Source organism: Siphateles boraxobius, unplaced genomic scaffold, assembly GCF_051911475.1.
Source record: "Siphateles boraxobius isolate OS27281-9 unplaced genomic scaffold, OSU_SipBor_1 7, whole genome shotgun sequence".
NCBI lineage: Eukaryota > Metazoa > Chordata > Actinopteri > Cypriniformes > Leuciscidae > Siphateles > Siphateles boraxobius.
In genome coordinates, this window is record NW_027509197.1 from 34,105,381 (window position 1) to 34,127,691 (window position 22,311).

Genomic DNA, 22,311 nt, shown 5'->3' on the forward strand with positions numbered 1-22,311 from the left:
TACAATCACTCTCTCACTAATGCATTTATATAAATATCATCTTTACTGTGCTACTTTATCTGTATCTGATTTAGAACGAGCAGAAATCTGTGAGAAATATGGCGACCCAAAGACAAAAGAACTGATAAAAATAAGCTGTTATGTAGGAGCGATAGCCTTGTGGGCAGCGCTGTCTCACATAACATAGCTGTGCACAAGGCAACCTTGATGTTCTGGCTTGTTTGTACATTAATGGCGTCAACAGTGACTAGTCGACGTTGACTCAACTTTAATCTCATAAATGCCGATTTAAAAAAAATCCAAAGTTGTTCTATCCCTAATAAATATATAATTAAATTACTTCTAAATCATCCTTCTCTCCCCTTGGAAGTTTGCTGAGGCTGCCAAGTGGGCCCCAGCCCCTCTGGTTGAGAACTACTGTTCTGTATATTGACTATAGAATGTTTCAGCAAATATACAGCTTGGTAAACATCTTCTGAGCTGATATTAAGTGGAGATGGTGCTGTAGTAGTGAAATAAATGCTCAATATTTTGTTTTCTGTTTCAACACTTTTAGTCTCCCTTCTGATTACCATCATATTCCCTCCAACACCAGTCACCAAGCCTAGTCCTTTCTTTAATGCTTTGTTGCTATTGCCACAACCCTGATCATCTCTGAAGCATGTTTACCATGCTTGGTTCATGGATTCCCATTGTGCTCATTCCTCAACTATCAGAGATTGATTCAAACATCACTCCTTATGGTCGTGGAATATGGAGGTTTAGTTTGAGGTCATTGTAAAACACTATGTTTTGTCATGCAGCCCAATTTTTTTTTATTTTTCAAAGGCTTGATATTGTGTCAGATTAATTAAGTAATCGAACATGTTGTGATGTCCGCATAAGAGGGGCTTTCCCAGATCTGTATTTCTTTCCACGAACCTTTGGCCACACTTAACTTGACTACAACACTACAAATATGATTTATTCTTAATATGGAATAATTTTTGTGTGGATCAATTTATATAACCCAGAGAGGAGATGCAGTCACCATTTCTTTGTTGGTGTTTATCAGATCAGGAAATGATATCCGTTCAGCCCATTTTGCTTTTGGAATGTAGGTGTGTCGTAGTTTCACACCTCTACTGGTTTTGGTCCTGCAATTCTGGTCCCAGAGCCAGTGTGTATTCTGACACAATTCTGCACATTGGAAAATTTGCTCCTTTAACCCTGATGATCTTGACCACTAATATTAGAACATAGGGAGTGGGATAATAATAATAAGTACTCTTTTTAAAACACAAAACTATACCACTCGTATTATAATCCACAAAGTTGCATACATTGAAATCACCCAATTGTTGCTTCTTGATGAACATTCAGTTAAAAAATTTAAACCTTAATTAAAAAATAATTTGTGTTAATTGAGTGCTAAGAAATATGTTTTATATTTACATAACATTTGATGCTAAATCAAAGTGTGTGATGGTAAAGACAGATCAGATACATTATAGATTGACACTCAAGTAAATGGAAATTCGTGCTTGTCCTGAGTGCAAGATCTTTACAGCCAGCACAATTTTGGAGGAAAAGAGGTTAAGATTACATTTAGCCTGGATTTTTGTTTATAAGCCGGAAAGTAAAGATGTTTTGGGGAAAACAGAGGAAAATCATCAGCATCATGACATTGATCATTTGCCTTAACTTATTTAATGGGCTTGTCTCATAACAAATTAACCAAACAATTTTTCATGTGTGCTATTAAATATTATTTTTATATATGCATTTCATGTCAAGTGTGTTTTGTGTCCGTTTTATTCATTTTGGTCCCACTGTAATAACCAACCACCATGTCCTTTTGAAGTGTTGTATATTTCAGATGCTGCTTTGCCTTCTACTTTGTGTTAAAGATGTTTAACTGCTTCTCGCAATGATGTGGAGCTGTGTCATGTTTAACTGTGTTTGAGTTGCCTTTTAGTGTTGTTTTATATTTCCTTTTTCCTTTTTTGCATTTTTTGCATGCTTAACATGGCTATTTTCTGGATTATTCTTTTGGTAAGTTTGGACTCCATGTGGAGTCCTATTTGCTTTATTTAGTTCCTGCTCTTATGTATATGTAGTTTAACATTTCAGTTGTACTCACATGTTTATGTCAGTATTTCAGTAACCTATATGGACAAAAGGAATCTCAGATGTGCCCTTCAAATAACTCTTAAAATGCAAAGCCTGTGAATGTTCATTTTGAGAAGCTGTGATGTATATTTGACTACTGATTGGGATGTGCTCTGAGCTTCCTTTCATTCTGTTACTGCATGGTTACATGCTTTCTTCAGTATATTTATCCACTCTATAAAAAAAAAAAAAAAAAATTATATATATATATATAATGAGGTTGAGCCCGTTGGGCACAGCATCACATAGTTTTGCCCAACACATTTTCATTTGAAAAGAGCGGAGATGGTGATCAGGGAACGTTTTGAAATTCAAACTATGCCAATTTTTAAAAAGATGTATCTTTGATATATACAGTTCGCTTAGTTTTGTGGAAGGATCTCATGAAACCTGCAAGAACATGTCCAGGTTGTAGTACCCCGGAATAATAAAAAATATAGGCCTATATATATTGGATTAAAGGAAATAAAGCCTATTTTGGTTTTGTAATATTATTTTTATGACAATTAAGGACTTTTTCCTCCAATCCTCATGACTGTAATCCATTAATATTGTCTGCGGGAGTGAGAGAAGGGGAGAGGGGCACAATGGTATATTATAATATTATTTGTTCTACTGGGTTTATTTGAATTGATAAAGAGTTAAGCATTATACAAAATAATTGAATTGAAATACGTTTTATAGGTACAAAAAATAATCTACTTAATAATGGGAATATATAAGTCTAAATAAAAAACTAAAAAAGTGAAAGGAAATACCCATTTCTGATAGAGTAAAAATATTGTCAAGATACCAAAAACCTTAGTAGTCCTAAAAATGGCTTCATTTTCTTTATGCAGATTCAAATTTCCCCTCTTTTTTATCTTTTGCTTTTGAAGTGAAATGTGGCCTAAACATGTTTTTGTAAGATCTTACATTTATCACAGTTTAATCTCCCTCTCTGCTGTTTTTCATGATATCATCTTTAACTCATATAGAGTATGATCAATTACATTTATTCTTTTGAGCTTGTGGATTTATATACTTTAGTAGGATATGAGGTGAATATAAAGTATGTAAGGTGGGGATGGTGTGGTTTAATGGAATTTGTGTTTTCTGCCTGTATGTAGTTTCTCTGATACTGGGCTTTATGGGTATCTTCAGTGCATCATTAACTCTATTAGCTCTAACCTGGTTTTCTGGAAATCTTGATAGATGTTAAGAATTCTGTCACTAACTTAATTCTAGAGCACATTTGCACTACCCTTCGCTCTAAAACTGCTGAAACGACAAGTCTTCTCAAATCATGCAGTTTTTCCATGAAGTCCTATTTGAATTGAATTGTTGCTCTTTTGAACAAGTATGCAATATTATTCAAACATTACTGAAAGACAATTATATTAGTGGCACATCATGAATGAAATCTAATAGAGGTATGCTTGCCTGAAATGAGGTCAGAATACTTCCCAGGTGCAGCGGTAATGCATTTTTGCTCTAGAGTTGCAAATACTGTAAAGACGACCAAAGGGCGTGCGTGTCAGGACTTGATGCAGGGTTCATTCACTAGTTTGACTGTCAAAAATAAAATCTGAGAAATGCTCTCTTTGAACATGCTCAACAATAAGGATTATTTCTGCTGCACTGGTTTGTTTTACTTGTCCTGTCAACATTTTATATATTCATATATTTTTTATATACATGATGTAGCTCCATGACAGAAATGTATATATTCATAAACACAAGTTTGCTTGATAACAGTGGCATATACAGCAAACATTATTTGCTGAATTTTATTCAACCCATACTATTATTTACACGATTAGGTCATTGTCTTTCAGGTCATTATTATACTTTAAACATTTCAACAAATTCTCATTGATATACAATCAACTTAGCTAATTGACACAATTGACAGCAGCAATGCATCATTGAGATTCAAATGTTGAAGTTTGCCAGGATTAAAATAGATGTACATGATCAGTGAACATAAGTGACCGTGCAGAACTAGCCTGATAGAGTAAGACAATTCAGTCAAATGTAATGAGTTCTCTCACATCCTTATTGTTGATCCCTGCTCTGAGATGTTTTATTTTGTGTTTAGTGGGTATTTTGACCAATTTTAGCCCGTTTCTGAACTTTGTTTTGTTACACTAAGAGGTCTGCTCCCGCTACCGCTAAAAATAAGTTATTTTTCTTCCCACTCTTACCCAAAAAATCCCACAGGTAGAGATCAATAGATTTTTTTTAGGGGGGCATTTAGACAGCACTGTTTGGCCATTTATTTACACGACAATGGCAAAAACTGAAAAACTTTTTTACTGAAAGGGCGAACTTTAGAAAATTGGTTTCAAAGTGCATGTTTTTAAAAACGATACTGTTATTGTCTTTGTGTAAACTACAAAAACGTGAATTTGTGACGTCATGCGCATATATAGCCTATTACGTGTACAGTTTTTAGATGCATAGTGTTTCTTTACAAAGTGACATCGCCAACTACTGGGTTGGCATGAATAATACAGCGGTTTTTAATCATTTTGGCGGAACTATGTGAACGGGTATCGGTTTCATGTAAAGGCTGTTTAAACGTACCCCCCAAAAAGTTTTGCGTTACCCGAGAAACTTTGCGTTCCCTCACAAAACCTTTTGAGCTCTTTGCGAGCAAACGCAAAGTTTCTCGGCGGAACGTGAACTATTTTGCGATGGAACGCAAAGTTTCTCGTCAGAACACAAAGCATTTGCGAAATCATTGACAAATATTTTTCTCGAATTGGCCTTAATTGTAGTAACTTTTAGATATTTAAATTTGAGTGATTTCTTATTTCCACACCCGCACTTGATATTTCAAAAGGTTTCCTGCGTCAGACCTCTACCCTAAGATTCTGTTTTAGTCAAGCTTACAGAGTTTAGGGCACAAATGGAATTTATAACTCCTTTCACATGCCTGTTACTGCGGTTATTAGAATTAATATAATAGTATAGTTCTCAGCCATAAATGATCTAACGTGAACCCTGCTGATAAGTTTCCTGGTCAGATATCACAGTTATGTGACCTTGTTTAATGTGATATGTTTAATTTATGCACTTGTCTTTTACATTACAGCAACAGCTTGCACAACTACAAAAAGAAAAGTCAGAAATACTGAAGAATTTAGCTCTATATTACTTCACCTTTGTGGACGTTATGGAATTTAAGGTATGAGAGCAGTCCCACTCTATGGGCCTCAGTCATGAAACACCAACAGAATGATTGAATGTAAATTGTTCATAATATCATTTTTATGTAAATTGTTTTATTTACTTATTGTAGTATTTTATTGTTATTAATGTACTGTTATAGTTTAACTTATTTAAAATGTTCTTGTTTTTTTTAACCATTTCTATTTAGCTTTAATCCTTTTTTTGTCATTTTATGTAGAACATTTTCAGTTATTTTAGTACTTCAAGGTTAACTTAACTAACATTTCAGTTTGTTGCCAAATTTAAGTTTATTATCTAATATTCTAATGTCTAATATTTTATTGTATTTAATCTTTTTCAATTAACAAATTATTTGTAATAGTTAGTTTTAATTTCAATAATAACTCTAATATGTGATTTCATAATATTATTTAATATTAAGCATACTGTAAAATAATACATAATATAAAATACATAATTAAAAATATTTTTTTTTGTATTGGTAAAATACAAATTGATGGTCTTTTTAAAAAGCAATATTTTTATGATTTTCTGTTCTTCCAGGACCATGTCTGTGAACTGCTGAACACTATTGACGTCTGTCAAGTTTTCTTTGACATTGTAAGTTGAAATAATGGCAATATATAGAATGTCTTTGAATTATTGATGTTAGTTCAATGAAATGGCAGATGTATAACAAAGTGTCTTTTTTTCCCACAATGCAGACTGTAAATTTTGACCTCACAAAGAACTACCTGGACTTGGTGGTGACGTACACTACTCTGATGATGCTGCTTTCTCGAATTGAGGAGCGCAAAGCGATAATCGGCCTCTACAACTATGCCCACGAAATGACACACGGTTCAAGGTAATGCATATATGAGGTAATATACTGTATATCTTACCTAGAGCCACACACTGTACGGTTTCATTCTATTATAGTGTGGATATTACCAATGACAGAGATGTGTCTGGGGTCATGATTGTGTAATGTTTTTGTGTTCAGTGATCGAGAATACCCCAGGCTTGGACAGATGATTGTGGACTATGAGAATCCGTTGAAAAAGATGATGGAGGAGTTTGTCCCTCATGGAAAAGTAATATCTGCATGTTACATTGAGATCAGAAAATCCTATTACTCTGTTTCTCATCTCATAAGGAGAACATGGTTTAATCTGAGCTCTCTGACATTTGTTTTTCTCTTCCCTTTCTCTCACGGCTATGGCAGTCGCTGTCAGATGCACTGGTCTCCCTGCAGATGGTCTACCCACGCCGGAATCTGTCTGCAGATCAGTGGAGGAACGCTCAGCTGCTCAGTTTGATTAGTGCTCCTAGTACCATGCTCAACCCGGCTCAATCTGACACGGTCAGGCTTCGCTATAGTCTTTAATTATTTTTGTGAACTCTGTCATCATACACAGTTACCTTTTAAGGCAGAATGCTAACTGTCAGGGCACCTTATAAAAGAATAATTTGAAACTCTCTTTATAGCAGTAGCCAGTCCGCTAACAGTCACTCATGCACACCACACAAATGACTCTCCTCACATGAAGCACACAAGTTTAAATTATGCTCTCCGTTGACTTCAGTAGATTGATGTTAGCATGTTGCTAAGCTCACAACCCAGTTAGCAAGTAAGTGTACTGCAGCAGCAGTGTTGCCTTTTATTTTGGCAAAAACTAGCCCTGCATCCCAGTTCACCTACTTGTACTATGCCCTAAAAGTATGTGCTTTTTATTGTAAAGAAAAAGTATGTACCTTTGAGTGTATAGCTGAATAATTGGGAAGCTGTGGGACATACTACTACATCATAATTGTGTCTTCCAGTCTGTCGCTTAGTTACGTTCATCATGACAGTTTAAACTGCCCTGACAATCATCTCATCACAGTTAACATCCTCCACATTTCACTTTATTGATTTTCCTACCATATTGTGGGTCTTTCATGTGGAGAACTCTCCTCATGTGTTTGCATGATGGTGCATTTAACAGTTAATGACCAAATGTATCTTTATAATAGTTCACAATGTTGTTGTAGATGAAATAATGTGGATAACATTCAGTAAATATTTTTCATCTGGTTAGATGCTGATTATTAATCTGTCGAATCCATTTTTCTAAACTGCTCTACTTAAACGCCAGTCTCGCACATCTGCTATATTTGTATTTTCTAACACTTTTATGGTTGTTTGTAGTTCTAATTGAATCCTAGTTAGACGTGCAATGGGTTGTGGGCAATATTAGCCAAAGAGTGTGCACGGATCTGCACTTCGGATCCTATCCGGAAATAATAGATCATCCGGGTATCTTTGGAATACGCATTTTAACATACTACCATTTGGTACACACTAATTCTTTTAGTCATAGGTTGCATCATAGGTATCCTCAAACTGTTTAAAAGAGCCTCTACATTGGGAGCGTTTTATCATGCATAAAAATAAGGGTTACAAGTTTTCCAAAAATAATAAAAGTAATTTCAGTAATTGAAATTATAGTTTAAATAAAATATAAATATTAGATGAAAAAATATTGCCTTTGCATCTAACAGAAATAAGTTGAACTACTAAAATGACTTAAAACAAAACTCAAATAAAATAAACTGAAATATAAAAATGTTAATTAAAAATTGTAATAAATATTCTTATAATAGATAAGAATACTAACTACCGGCCAATTTCTAAACTCCCATTCATTTCAAAGGTTTTAGAGAAAGCAGTGCTCTCACAGTTTACTTCTTACTTAGATGCCTTTAACATTTTGGATAAGTTACAATCTGGTTTTAGAGCACTTCACAGTACAGAGTCAGCCTTGCTTAAAGTTACAAATGATCTATTGTTGTCTACTGATTCAGGGTCATCTGTCATTCTGTTACTGCTAGATCTGAGTGCAGCTTTTGACACGATTGACCATGACATCCTCTTGAAACGACTTCAATATACAGTAGGGGTTCAAGGCACGGCATTACAATGGTTCAACTCTTATTTAAAGGGTAGGACGTTTTCAGTAAATATCGGGTCGTTTACCTCACCTACTGCACCCGTCACTTATGGTGTTCCCCAGGGTTCTATTCTTGGCCCTTTGTTGTTTTCACTCTACATGCTTCCCCTGGGCTCCATTCTCCAGAAACATGGCATAAACTATCACTGCTACGCCGATGACCTACAACTTTACCTTCCAATCAAACTTGAAAATGATTTCTCTATACAACTCCTTTTATCATGTCTTGATGAAGTGAAAATTTGGATGGCGAACAATTTCCTGCAACTAAACACTGACAAAACTGAGGTGCTTCTGCTAGGCCCCACTGCACTCAATACTACTCTGACAAGTAGGTTAGGCTCCCTCAGTGATAGCTTACAACCCTATGTAAAAAATCTAGGGGTCTATTTTGACCCTTCACTACAATTCGACAAACAGGTGAACACGGTTGTAAAGAGTAGCTTCTTCCACCTCAGATCTGTTGCGAAGGTAAAACATTTTCTTTCTCAAAAAGATCTTGAAATTGTCATCCATGCACTAATCTCTTCTAGACTGGACTATTGTAATTCTCTATATGTCGGTCTTCCACAAAGCACTCTATCTCGGCTTCAGATGGTCCAAAATGCGGCAGCCAGACTGCTGACAGGAACAAAAAAACGGGAGCATATTACTCCTGTTCTTGTTTCATTGCACTGGCTCCCTGTCAAGTTTAGAGTTGATTTTAAGGTCCTTCTTTTTGTATATAAGGCTCTCCAAAAATCAACCCCGGATTATCTCTATGAACTTATCCAGCCACATACAACCTCTAGGTCATTAAGATCCTGTAACCAGCTTCTTTTATCAGTTCCTCGTTCACGTTGCAAATCAAAAGGCGACAGAGCTTTCGCGGTTGCTGCACCTAAACTTTGGAACAGCTTACCCTTTAATATCAGGGCCTCTCCATCGCTCAATGCTTTTAAATCTAGCCTAAAGACTCATTTTTATACTCTTGCATTTGAGTGACGCTGTGTATGGTACACTGTGTAAATGTATGTAGAAATGTTCTTTTATTCGTTTATTATTATTAATAGTTTTCTTTATTAATTTTTAATTTTTATTTTTGACCGTCTGTAAAGCACTTTGGATCAACTAATGTTGTGTTTATGTTGTGCTCTATAAATAAATTGACTTGACTTGACTTGACTAGATCAATAATACTAAAATAGCACTGGCACAAGGCTGTAAGAACAAAGTGTAAACAATCATTGCTCATAGTAGATTATTGATTGCCCAACTACAGGCATTAACACATGGTTATTTAATACATTAGGTTTATTTAATTGAACATTCCAGCAAAATTAACTGTATTGATATAAAAGATATATAATTTTTATCATACTGTATATTCCTCATAGGCAGGAGCATGAGAACATTGTACATTTGACCAAATATAATTTGTTGACCTGTATATTTCAGATGCCCTGTGAATATCTATCCTTGGACGCCATGGAGAAATGGATCGTCTGTAAGTGTGTTATTAAAGACAACATGAAATTTATTTTTTTCTTACTTAATAAATGTACCTATTTGTACAGTGTATGAATCTTTATTGCACTTTATTAAAAAAATATATATTTTTCTTAAATTAACATCAGAACCTCTGAAATGACTTTTCTTTATAATACATTGTTACATTTCTTGTGAATGCCGTTTTAATGCCGTCAGTTATGCCTCAGATTGAGAGAACCAATACTGATAATTGTTTGAACATTTGTTTTATTATTTTCTAGTCTTTTTTGTATAGTAGTATACCATTTACATGGTGTGGTTTAATATTTAGCAGGTCCAGATGAAGTGCTTTTTTTCCACACACTTTCTGTGCTTATTTTGAGGAATCTGCATAATGTATTTAAATTTGGTGAAAGGTGTTAATCTGAGAACACTTGATTCTCTGTGGAAAAGCATCATCAAATAAACCAAAATATTTATATAAACGACACTCTTTCCAGTTGTCGAAATTGGTGAACACATATCCTCTATGGGCCAGGGTTTTTACAAATGTAACAGGAGTGTATGTGGTTTGTAACAGTCTCTCTCTCTGTTCTGTGTCCTAGTTGGGTTCATCTTGTGTCATGCAGCTCTAAACACTGACCCTGCGGCTCTCAGTTTGTGGAAGTTGGCTCTTCAGAGCAGTTCCTGTCTCTGTCTGTTCAGGGATGAGGTCTTCCACATTCACAAAGCTGCCGAGGATCTCTTTGTAAACATTCGCGGGTCAGCAATTTCTACTGGCACACACGTTCTCAAGTTTTCTGTAATTAATTTGAATGTTGTGTGTAGCGTTTATATAAAATATTAAAATGATCATAATGTGGTTCATGCATACATAGCGTGTCTTTGTGTTGTGTAGATATATATTTTGTTGTTGATTGTGTTTTTGTTTGTTTTCTCTATCTTCTACAGTTACAACAAACGTGTCAATGACATCCGTGAATGCAAAGAGTCTGCACTGTCGCATGCGTAAGTGGACTCTTGGTACTTCTGAAGATACTCTCTATTGACTCCAGTAGATTGATGCTAGCATGTTGCTAAGCTCACAGCCCAGTTAGTAAATTGAGTGTACAGCAGCAGCAGTGTTGCCTTTTATTTGCAATATCTATATTTTTATCATTTGCTCCAGGGGCTCCATGCACAGAGAGCGTCGCAAGTTCTTGAGATCTGCCTTAAAAGAGCTCGCCACAGTTCTAGCGGATCAGCCAGGTTTACTGGGTCCCAAGGCTCTGTTTGTGTTCATGGCTCTCTCCTTCGCCCGTGACGAAATCATTTGGCTGCTCAGACATGCCGACAACATCCAGAAGAAAAGCACAGATGACTTCATTGACAAGTAAATCCAATTCTTCCACCTCAACACTCATTTTTGATATTTTTTTAAATGTAGGCTTTAAAGAGGCCTCATGCTACGCTTTTGTATTTTTAAATTTCACCAAAATATTCCGTGATTCAGTTATTTTTTGTGTGATTTACTGCAATTTGTTCCCATATTGCATTACACATGTTATTTCAGTATTATGTATTTACTGGTATAGAATTTATTCATGTTTTGAATTAGTTATTTTTTTTATATTTTCATTATTTTTTTAGTTCTTTTGTTGTTCTTATTTTTATTAGTTTTTTTAATATTTCTATTCAGCTTTAATATATTTAGTCATTTTTATTTTGTAAATTAATTTCAGTTATAGTATTTTTATTACTTTAAACATTTCAGTTGCCAAAGTTTTTTCATCTAATATTTATATTTTAATTCATTCCTCGTTTTCTCAGGCACATTGCAGAGCTGATCTTTTACATGGAAGAGTTGAGGGCACACGTACGGAAGTACGGCCCGGTGATGCAGAGATACTACGTGCAGTACCTGTCTGGCTTTGACGCTGTGGTGCTCAATGAGCTTGTGCAGGTGAGACTATCTGCTCTATGGATCCAGTTTTCCTTTCTACTGCACTAAAAGGACACAGATCAGTTACACCGCCTTTGGAGAGCAATTGCTATTTGTAGTGCTCTCATGAGATGAGGATCAGTCATGTGCAGTTGGGTAGTTCAGACATGAACATTAGTCATATTATGAATCATTCACAGGATCTCACATAGGGCGTCTAGAAGAACATGAGGTTCAATACATGAACTTCACCACTAGATGGAGAACTAGTATTGTCATTCAGTTCTGAGACTGCAATCAGCAGCGAGACTTGCTCGTCATGGTGTTTTAATTTTAAGATGCACACACAATTGGTAAAATAATCATGTCTTCTCTTGTAGAACCTGTCCGTCTGCCCAGAGGACGAGTCCATAATTATGTCATCTTTCGTAAACACTATGACCTCTCTCAGTGTTAAACAAGGTAGAGAAACTCTCTTCTTAATTTGTATTGTGCTAAAAAGACATCATTAAATCAAATTGCCTGCTCTTATTTATCAGATTCATTGGTTTGTTTTATAAACTGTAATATATGTGGATCATGTAATTGTATTCATGGTAAGAGCATGGATCACAATTTTTGCTGAAAATTCAACATAAATGTTTTGTATATTAAATAATCATGGTCAGTGGCAAAATTTTGCATAATCCAGCAAAATAAAATTCAGTGCTATACATATCAAAAGTAATGCATACTTCAACGTTATGGACGCAAATTAAAAGATAAAATAATAAAAGTAAGTCTGACTGGCATCATGCAAAAACAGCTTCTCATCATATAATTATATTTTATATATTCAAAGTTTCCTGTAGTATGACACTGGGACTGATGTACTTATTATTTATCTTTTATTTTGTGATATAATATTGTCTCTTGTTGTTTGTACTCTGTCTCAAAATAACTAACTTTGTATGGGTGTGTGTTGCAGTTGAAGATGGTGAAGTGTTTGATTTCAGAGGGATGAGGCTAGACTGGTTTAGACTGCAGGTAAGATGATCTCAGTCGTCTGAGCCGGGTCAATACATGGTGTTTGTTTCCTCTGATCCTAATCAGGCATAATTTACAGCTCTTATCTTTGCTTCCCCCTTACTAATTAGCAGATGCTGGTTAACGTAACGCAACTAATGCTCTCACAGTTTGAGATACAGCGCAACAAAAAGTTTCATGCTGACAAATGTTTCTTGCAGAAATGTGCTTATCCTTTGTCTTTTCGAATGAAACCAATATTTTTTACATGCTGTATGACAAATGACTTAATTTTGAATTATTTAGAAATGAACCACAATGCATGCTTTTCTTTTGAAGCTCTGATTATTCAAGAAGAGCCTGCGCCTTTCATCCAGGCTCAAATAAATCAGACTTCGTCCCTGTGGAATAAAGCACATTTTTTTCATCAAGTAACAGTTCATGCGGGTGGGTGTAAATGGAAGCAGAGATGGAGAGACAAGCTTGTTCATGTGTTTCTGAGGATCTGTGTGAATGTGCGTGGACCTCAAAAGCCCATGGATCTGGATTGCAGTCTTTGGGATTGTCCAGTCTGCTCTCAAATGCGTGTTTCCTGTGTGTTGGCCTGCCCAATCCCACAAGAGAGAAGCCATTTGACCTCTTCCCTAAAAGAATGTTCTGGGTTCAAAAACTTTATCAACAGAATTTGAGGCATGATTTTGATATGAAACCATGATACCACGGAATTTTTTTCCCCCTATGGGCCTTGTATGTGACAGTTGTAGTTAAAGCACTTATATTCAGGGTCTTCATGACCATGGAAAACCTGAAAATATCAAAATTTCAAAATTATGATTTGCAGTATACATACAGTATACTCAATTAACATACAGTATACTCACGTAGGGCAATATATACTATAAATCATGTCAACTGGTTGATTGTTTGTATCATTGCAAAATGTAAACACTATTATCCTGCTCTAATCTGCTAAATGCGACTAAGGCATGAAGATATTAAGATATTATAAACATTAACATGATTTCCTGTAAAGCTGCTTTTAAACAATATTGAAATGCTATATAAATAAGTTTGAGATTTGTTGGAAATCTTGGCATTTTTATAGAAGTGAATATATATTTTTCTTATTAAATTGCTGTCTATGATTGCTGTGATTATCTATACTTAGGAATGACAAATGAATTGGATGAATTTGTTGTGAATTACTGATGTAATTTCTGTCGGTGGAATTTGCTCTATTTGAATAGTTCCTTTCTGATAACCATGTCATGTTAAAGTTACCTGGTTTAGCGACGTTATGTGGTCATGAAAAAATGGAATAAGTATAAAAAATGTTTTCAAAAACTACAATTGCAAAGAACTTTACACAAACATGGTCAGCAAATGATTTTGTCTCACTCCATCTCATATGATTGAATCAGTGTGTTTACTGTTCTTCCATTTTGCAGTTACCACATTTTTTGCCTTATCTGACAGTAATGCCACAAATTCCACAAAAACAACTTATTTGCATCGAACCCAGAACCTTCAAGAGCAGGCCTCAACTTTACGCAGGAGGTTTTCAGTTCACCTCTTCAGCAGGAGAAGCTGCTATCAGTGGAATGTGAACATTTCTCACAGCTGAACAACTGTTTTCTGTGTTTGGACCTTTTCCCACTCTCCATCGCTCTTTTCTCAGCCAGAGTCCTCTCTTTCACATGGCCACAAAAACAAATCGGCCCCAATAACAGCAGCGTTTATTCACTGCGCAGCCTTGAGCTCTGACTGCTCTCAGTTTGCCAGGACAAAGCAAATTCAAGGATTTAAAATGTCAGCTATAGAGCAGCGGAGTGTGTTTGAGGCCGTTGACCGTTGTGGGTGTGTGGATGTGTATGTTCAGCTATGTAGGTGACTTGCACGAAAATATGCGTGTGTGAAAACTGGGGTAGGCCTTACCCCAAAACCGGAAGAAAGGAATCAGAAATATTTTTTTAATTAAATTATATAATTTTAATAATTACATTATTCTGTTATTTTAGATTCTTATTGCTGTAATTTAGTTGATTTTTTTTACTGTATTATTGTAATACATTTTTTGAGAATGAGAAATTAATACGTTTATTCAGAGAGTACGCATTAAATTGTTCCATAGTGCCAGTAAAGACATTTATTAAAAAAGATGCAATGTTATTTTAAATTGTAATAATAATTCCCGATAATGTTGTTTTTACTGTATTTTTGATCAAATGAATGCAGCCTTGGTAAGCATGAGACGTTTTTTTTAAAGATTTACAACAAAAAAATGACGGTAGTGTCATAAAAGTATAGTAGCAAGAAAAAAGAGATGGGTAACTGGTCATGGAAACTTAATTGTGACTGTTTTGGTGAATGAAACCAAGCAGACTAAAATGTCACAGATGTGTAGAAAAAGTCTCTCTGTATGCACTAGAATCAGTCACTACACAGAGTTTGACAGCAGCGAGTTACTCTAAAGAGCTGCCCTGACTCTGCTCTCTAAGCAGGGATGCCCTGTTCTCTCCTTAAATTTAGCATGCTTTCTTCTTGTTTAATGGACCTGTTGTTGAGCTAACATTTGCCAGTATATAACAACTAACGGTTCACTCAGTTCATGTCTGCTCGTCTGCATTTGGCCTCTTCGTTTCCAAAGGTGCGGTCCTTTTTATCGCTATGGCCGATTAAACTACCAGCAGCAGTCTGCAAATGTTCATCTAAAAATAAGCCCTGTTTTTCAATACTTTTTCTGCTCCACAGTGGACTTCAGTGCTGTACGATATGTTTATTGTCTTTCCCCCGGACTCCATAACCACAAGCTTTGTGAGTTTAGCACCTGCTGAATGTCATGTGGCATCATCCTGGCATGCCGCGCTCTTTGAATTGGCCGATCTTTAGATGATGAAAGCCAGCGCAGGGCGTGTGCAATCCGTGTTTTGGTTGAGTTTTCTCACACTTCTTATGTTTGAGTTGATCGCACTGGCTGGCACAGCTGTTTCGCTGGGGGGGAAAGAGGGGTTTTGAGTTAAACACCAAAGAGAATCTGTTTTGCATACAGTCTTCATTTGATCATGTATGCTAGAGAGGAAATTGTGTTGGTTGGACATTGTCTGGTTCAAAAGTATCAAGTTTACAAAAATATTTCCCAGAAAGCCTTCTCAGAAGTTATGATAAAACATCAAACCACACTTTTCTTCAGACTCTGCCCTGGTCCAGTTTCCAATCTGATTCGTTGCTCTTCATTTGCCTGAGGATTTGCTCATGGAAATCAAGCCCACCAAGCTTAGCCTTTGAGAAAAGTTGTCAAAATAATTAATGCACTTTCATTTGGTTTCAGATTAACTCTAATGATGTTGTTTTTCTCTGTGCTTAGGCTTACACCAGCGTGTCCAAGGCCTCACTAGGACTGGCAGATCACAGGGAGTTGGGAAAGATGATGAACACCATCATCTTCCACACCAAGATGGTGGACTCTCTGGTGGAGATGCTTGTGGAGACTTCTGACCTTTCCATATTCTGGTATGACCTCACATCAAAGAAAAGGTCAATCAAAGAAATTACATTAATGTGTAGAGTAGAACACTGAATAGAAAAAAAGTGCCTTTAGACATTAACATTTCCGAAAATTAATAAAAATGTTGACTTGCAATTCTTTGTGAGTCAGTTAATTCTGCAGTTGCTCTGACAGGATCATTGAATGATCTGTTGTTTGCATTCAAACATGAGTTTGAATTTTTTTGACCAATATATTTTAATTTATTTGTGTATTTTCTTAATTTAATTGTCTATTGTAGCCAGCAAAGACAATGCAAAATTTATTTATTTTGCTGTACCCTGCCTTTTTTACGAACTACATTTTAAGACACTGCAAGCTCACAACTTGTGATATGATTCCTTTTTGCCGTGACTTTGTTAATTCAGCAGTGGCACAGGAAACACTGCTTAACGCCAGCTCCACAATTGGCAGAAGCCATATCTGTTCTCAGAATCCCATAGCAACTGTCTGTTGTCCCTCTTGTTTTTAGATATTTCTTTTTCATGCTTGGTGGAAAGCGGACAGGGGTGTTTCAACTGATTAGATATGACTGTACCAGACGGTGAAATGAACTTGCAACTCATTTTCTCTCTCTTTGATAGCTTTTACAGCCGCGCCTTTGAAAAGATGTTCCAGCAGTGTCTCGAACTGCCGTCCCAGTCTCGATACTCCATCTCCTTCCCACTGCTCTGCACCCACTTTATGAGCTGTACCCATGAGCTCTGCCCTGAAGAGGTGAGTCGCACTGACCTGGAATCAGTCCAACAGGCCCCAAGAGGAGCACAAATGTCAGATTCACTTCACAGGGTTCGTACAGAGTTTTGAAAGTTTGAAAAATGCTTGATTTTAACCGTTTGAAATGTGCTTGAATTTTGATTATCATCCTTAAAAAGGCTTGGTATTTTTTCTTAGAACATCTCGATAAAAAAGAAAGAAAACTGCCCTGAAAAATAACCTTTAAAGATAGAGTCGTGGATCATTTGCGTTTGTCACGCGAGCATGCGTTCCCAAATACAGTTAGTGGCATATTGCATTTGAACTGTCAGATTCTTTGTACGAGTAGATACGAGATACGAGATACAAGTATTCTCGTAAAAGCAGTCGGTTATGTCTTAAGTGGATGAAAACATTTGGGGCGTAACATAAATCTAATGGGTAACATTATGTTAGACCTGGGCATTAGTCTTAATAAACCTGCTGCTATTATTGTTAATCAAACAACAAAAGAAAAGTGGGAATCTCTCATTGCTCTTGACTGAATAACTTTTTTTAGCTTTAATATTAATCAGTTTATTTGCAATTATTACACTAAAGATTATGCAGTGATTATTTTTAGATTTGATTATTAATTTCTGTATTATTTCTTACTTGAATGCTTCTGTTAAAAATAGTAAAGTATTGTTAATTTCGTTTGTTTATTTCTTATATTGTATTTTTTTCTACTGTTTGTTAATTTTTAACTATATAATATAGTTATAACAAAAATGACTATATTGTGATTGTTAATATAGTAATTATTATTAATATAAGGAATTAGTGGAAATGATGCATCATAATGCATTGGAATCATTTTATAATCAAATTGTTGCCCTCTGAATCGTAATCGAATCATGTGGCAAGTGAAGATTCACAGCTCTAGAAATTGCTTTTCCTACGTTCTTTAGTTTTAATATCCTGATTGGCAGCGCAGCTGAAGGTTGCGTTCATGTACTGTACGGCTTTTTGTCTCGTTCAGATTCAGAATTTGTTTCATATTCGTTTTGATCTTCGTGTAACAATGTTTTGCAATTGATTATTGTATGTCGTATATTTGTATATTGTATAATTTCTTCTTTTGGAAATGGAAAGCAATTGGTTATTTAAAAATCTTTTTCCTATTGCTGTTGGAGCAAATGGAAACACAAACATATTCCCTATATTCTCCCATTTATATAGTAGTTCCTACTGTAGTTTACTTCTCAGCTTCTTAGCATATAATGTACACCCCATTATATTTACTGAACCCTTGATAATTCACCTGTACCCACCCTTGTAAAGCACTGCTTCCACTGCTTAAAATTGCTTGAAAAGTGCTTGAATTTCACTCTTAAAAATCTGTACGAACCCTGAATTCAGTAACCTTATCTGAAAACAGTGCTTTATGACATTTTTTGTAGGTATCATTGAGAGTAGTATTGTGAATTTGTATTTTTGAAATGATTATATGATTGTTATCTTTAAATGTATTTATTTTTCTCTGAAATGGCCTTTTGTAGATTCAACATTTTTGCAGTGATCACTTAAGTGAATCGTAAATCGTTTCAAAAAATTCATTCAAATAAATTAAACTTACCAGGTATAGGTTACCAGCTTTTGATATTGAAGTATAAATCAGACGTTCTTAACTTTTGTCATTGTGATATTCATGAAGGTTAATTTAAACAATCAGTAATATCATCACAAATATTTTGTGAATTTTCAGTATATCATCCAGCCCTTGTCTGTAATAAAATGATTATTTTAGCCTCATGTACTTGCTTTCACTGACTATTATAAATCAGTTGACACCTAATTTATTTAATTTGGTCAGATTATATATTCCATTTGACTTGTCCTAAAATCTCTGGTTTAGCCTAAATGCAGACTCTGTGTTTTATGTGTCTGCGAATGTCCCCTAGTGAATATGGCCAGTGTTACTTTTGAGAAAAGGAGTTTGGAAAAGATCTTTCTTTTCTCTGTCGGGTCTCGCCACGGCTTAGCCGCGACCCATGCGAGGGTTCAGGATGGAGTCGTACTGTGAATCCGGAAAGCTCCATGAGTTGACTAGAGCTGGAATGTCCCAACACGCAGCATTGAGCACTGTGGTCCATGTATCAGGATGTGTACAGAAAACCAAATGCTGAAAAGCATGATTTATTAAATCTGTAATTGAACCATACACCAGTGCAGCTACCCAGGCTCCCCGGGGGCATATGGAAGCCCCTCCGCACACACGAGGAGCACAACAGATTCCTGTTCCCCCCCCCCGCCGGTATATGGCCAGCACATTCACCAAGTGTTTGTTCCTGCCAAACAGCGTGCCCTCCAATATCCAATTTAATTTGGTAAATAAACCCACATTTTCACTCCTAATTGGTGGACAAACGGCACCCAAACAAACAGCACAATGAGAGTTCTCATGTCATTGCAGGGCCTGAACATTGAGCTGTCTGAGAGCACTTAGAGGAATAAAAGAGATTTATTGAGCCATAGAAGGCTTGGGTTTCCCTTATTTAAACATGAAACTCCCTCTCTCAGCATGTCTCTGAAATGGTCTTCCTCCTATGTCCACTCCACACAGCTTTGGACAGCTGCAAGCTTTATTTATGTTGGAAAAGCACTAAAAGTTTCCAAGAATATTTCCATCCTCGCACAGAAAACTTTTTACAGCGGTTTAGAGAAACAACAAAAGATCACGGCGCTTCAGCAGAGGTTAGCCTCTGCATCACGTCGGATAGATGTGTTATTTCCAACCTGCACCGTCTCAGACTCTGCCCTCAGATGCCCATGAGGAGCGAGGTAGAATATTTGGTCCTCGTCAAATCGGAGTTGAACCAACAAAGCTTTAACTGACACTCTTTGTTTGTCACAACGAATGACCGGCCTCCATCATCTTGTATGGGTTTCGTCAAAACGCACAGGGGCAAAGGTTGTTTTGCATTAGTAATTCAGAGAGTATGCACTGTTTGCTCTAGGGAGGAAGTTGAGGAGACAAGACCAGCTGGGCCGTAACAAAAAGCCTCACTTACACATGGACCAGTCACAAACAGCACCTCACTGTTAGCCAAATCCACCTGAGCAGCTTATGTTGGAGTAGTTTCAGCCTCTGACAGGACCATTTTCAGATAAATTCATGCCTGTTAATGGCATGGTGAGAAATAAGGTGTTTTTCCACCCTGGTCCAATTAATTTTAGTTAATTCATTTATTAAAATTAATATATGGGTATAACTTTGGGATCAATTTTCTTTTTCTAAGGTCTCTTATACTCACCTAGGCTGCATTTATTTGATTAAAATGTCACTAAACGCCACTTAAAAACTGTGGCTGGTCCCTTTATACATCCATTGGTTGGCCCCGTCCCGTATTATTGGATGGTTCTTGGCCAGTATTAGGCCCTGTTCACAGATGGTTTTTCCAGGTGACCAGCTGAGCCAAATTATTTCCTGTTGATAATAAAGGTTAAGGATGTATTTCCTGTGCCTATAGCAGAACCAGATAGAATTGCAATTCCATTTGGTACAAAAATGACTCTTTACACCTGTATTAAGCACTAAATGAATGCTACAGAGTAGAACGCACTTTATGCTGAAAATCAAATGTCTCGCTTAACATTCGTGTTGTGCTGAGGGAAGTCTCCACTAATGTCTCCATGTCTGTCCCTCCCTGCAGAGGCACCACATCGGAGACCGCAGCCTGTCCCTTTGCAACATGTTCCTGGACGAGATGGCCAAGCAAGCCCGCAACCTCATCACAGACATATGCACAGAGCAGTGCACCCTGAGCGACCAGGTCAGTGACGCACACATGCTTTCAGCGCTGCCAAAACACAGAGGGACTTTTGGGAGTTCTGGAATTTTCCATGTCATATCTGGGATTTTAAGAAACTTAACTGGGTTTACAAAGAGTTCTGCAAATTCACCAGGAATGTTCCATTCCGTTGCAATATGATCGCAATGAAATTAAACTGTGATTGATTCGCTGGACACAGTTGGCAGCACTGATTCGAACACATACAGTCAGCTTTAATTAATAAACTTATTTTCACCCCCCTCTGGTGAATGTAACTGTCATGTTGTAAGCAAACAGGACAGCAGCTCATAAGTAACTTCCCGCTTTGCTCATGTCTGGGCTGCAGAAGGCACATTTGTCTTAAGGAATTACAGTCTTAAGGTCAACATGAAACCTATTTTACTTCTCTAATCTGACATATCTCTAAGTGAAACAAAGATATTTATTTGGCAAAGACTTGGGGTCGGACTTGATTTTATTAATCAGGAATTGATTGAATGGTGAAAAATGGTGGTTGGAGGAGTGGTGTTGAAAAGTAAGAGGAATTTGGATTTGTGTCAATTAAAAGAAGAATAAATTCAATAACATGTTGTGCCTCTGACATAATTTGAGTTATTGTTCTTTCTTTATATATATATATATATATATATATATATACATTTAATTATTATAATTTTTTTTACAATATACAAAACTGTTTTATATATCAAACAAATATGCACGTCAAAGAAACGGTTCTCAGTTAATCTCAAGACAAGTGGTTCAGTAAGTCAGTTAAGAACATTGGTGACAAATTCATTTATTCTGAAAATCCCATGAGTTTGAGACTTGAGTGATTGTCTTGAGTAATTTGTGCATGAGATGGACTATACTGGCAATGCTGCATGTTATTGTATGCAACCAGCAAGGATAATGCATTACACATAATCTTTCATTACATCCAGTTCAGGCTGCAAGCTCACAACTCAAGCTCAGAATTTCTTTTGCCGTGGTGGTGAATTTTATTATGTCATAAATCATTTGGTTGTTGTGTTTTAAGAAAATTTTAACAATTCCCGTCTATGCACACTTATTTTTTATTATTTTAAATAACCTGCACTGATGCACAATATGACCAGGAACTTGTATTGGGAAAGAAAGTAGAGTCAATCTTGATTTCATGTTGACTTTAAAAAGGGGCTTTTTCCTGTTGTTCTTCTGTGCAGCTACTGCCAAAACATTGTGCCAAAACCATCAGTCAGGCCGTGAACAAGAAGTCGAAAAAGCAGACGGGGAAGAAAGGTGAACCGGAGAGAGAGAAACCTGGTGTTGAGAGCATGAGGAAGAACAGACTCCTGGTCACCAAGTAAGGACGAAACTTACTCTTCTTCTATATCTAGTCAGCACAAACTGAGTCAATCCTTGTTGCTCATACTGTATTTAATGTTGTCTGGGTCATGTTGTATTTTACTTTATTCTAGTTTTAGTAATTGATGGTTTTTGTCGATGAGGGCATGTCTGCGTCCCTATTAGAACTCACCAGTAGAGAATCACTGTGTTGAACAAAACCCAGCTGGA

The 22,311-nt window shown here is 36.3% G+C and overlaps 1 protein-coding gene across 2 annotated transcripts in view; it reads left to right on the forward strand.

Moving 5' to 3' along the window:
• Nucleotides 1-22,311, forward strand: part of nckap1 (NCK-associated protein 1) — a 59,130-nt gene that overhangs the window by 18,498 nt on the left and 18,321 nt on the right. Inside the window, exons 3-18 of one of the 2 annotated variants that reach the window (XM_077215661.1) lie at nucleotides 5,237-5,323; nucleotides 5,872-5,928; nucleotides 6,033-6,175; nucleotides 6,314-6,404; nucleotides 6,536-6,673; nucleotides 9,741-9,789; nucleotides 10,379-10,535; nucleotides 10,725-10,781; nucleotides 10,942-11,145; nucleotides 11,583-11,715; nucleotides 12,075-12,156; nucleotides 12,662-12,720; nucleotides 16,064-16,209; nucleotides 16,828-16,960; nucleotides 20,635-20,754; nucleotides 21,960-22,099. In XM_077215661.1, coding sequence (XP_077071776.1) covers nucleotides 5,237-5,323; nucleotides 5,872-5,928; nucleotides 6,033-6,175; nucleotides 6,314-6,404; nucleotides 6,536-6,673; nucleotides 9,741-9,789; nucleotides 10,379-10,535; nucleotides 10,725-10,781; nucleotides 10,942-11,145; nucleotides 11,583-11,715; nucleotides 12,075-12,156; nucleotides 12,662-12,720; nucleotides 16,064-16,209; nucleotides 16,828-16,960; nucleotides 20,635-20,754; nucleotides 21,960-22,099 — 1,796 coding nt within the window. Of the gene's footprint in view, nucleotides 1-5,230; nucleotides 5,324-5,871; nucleotides 5,929-6,032; nucleotides 6,176-6,313; nucleotides 6,405-6,535; nucleotides 6,674-9,740; nucleotides 9,790-10,378; nucleotides 10,536-10,724; nucleotides 10,782-10,941; nucleotides 11,146-11,582; nucleotides 11,716-12,074; nucleotides 12,157-12,661; nucleotides 12,721-16,063; nucleotides 16,210-16,827; nucleotides 16,961-20,634; nucleotides 20,755-21,959; nucleotides 22,100-22,311 lie in introns of both variants that reach the window. The other variant, XM_077215660.1, reaches the window with a different exon arrangement.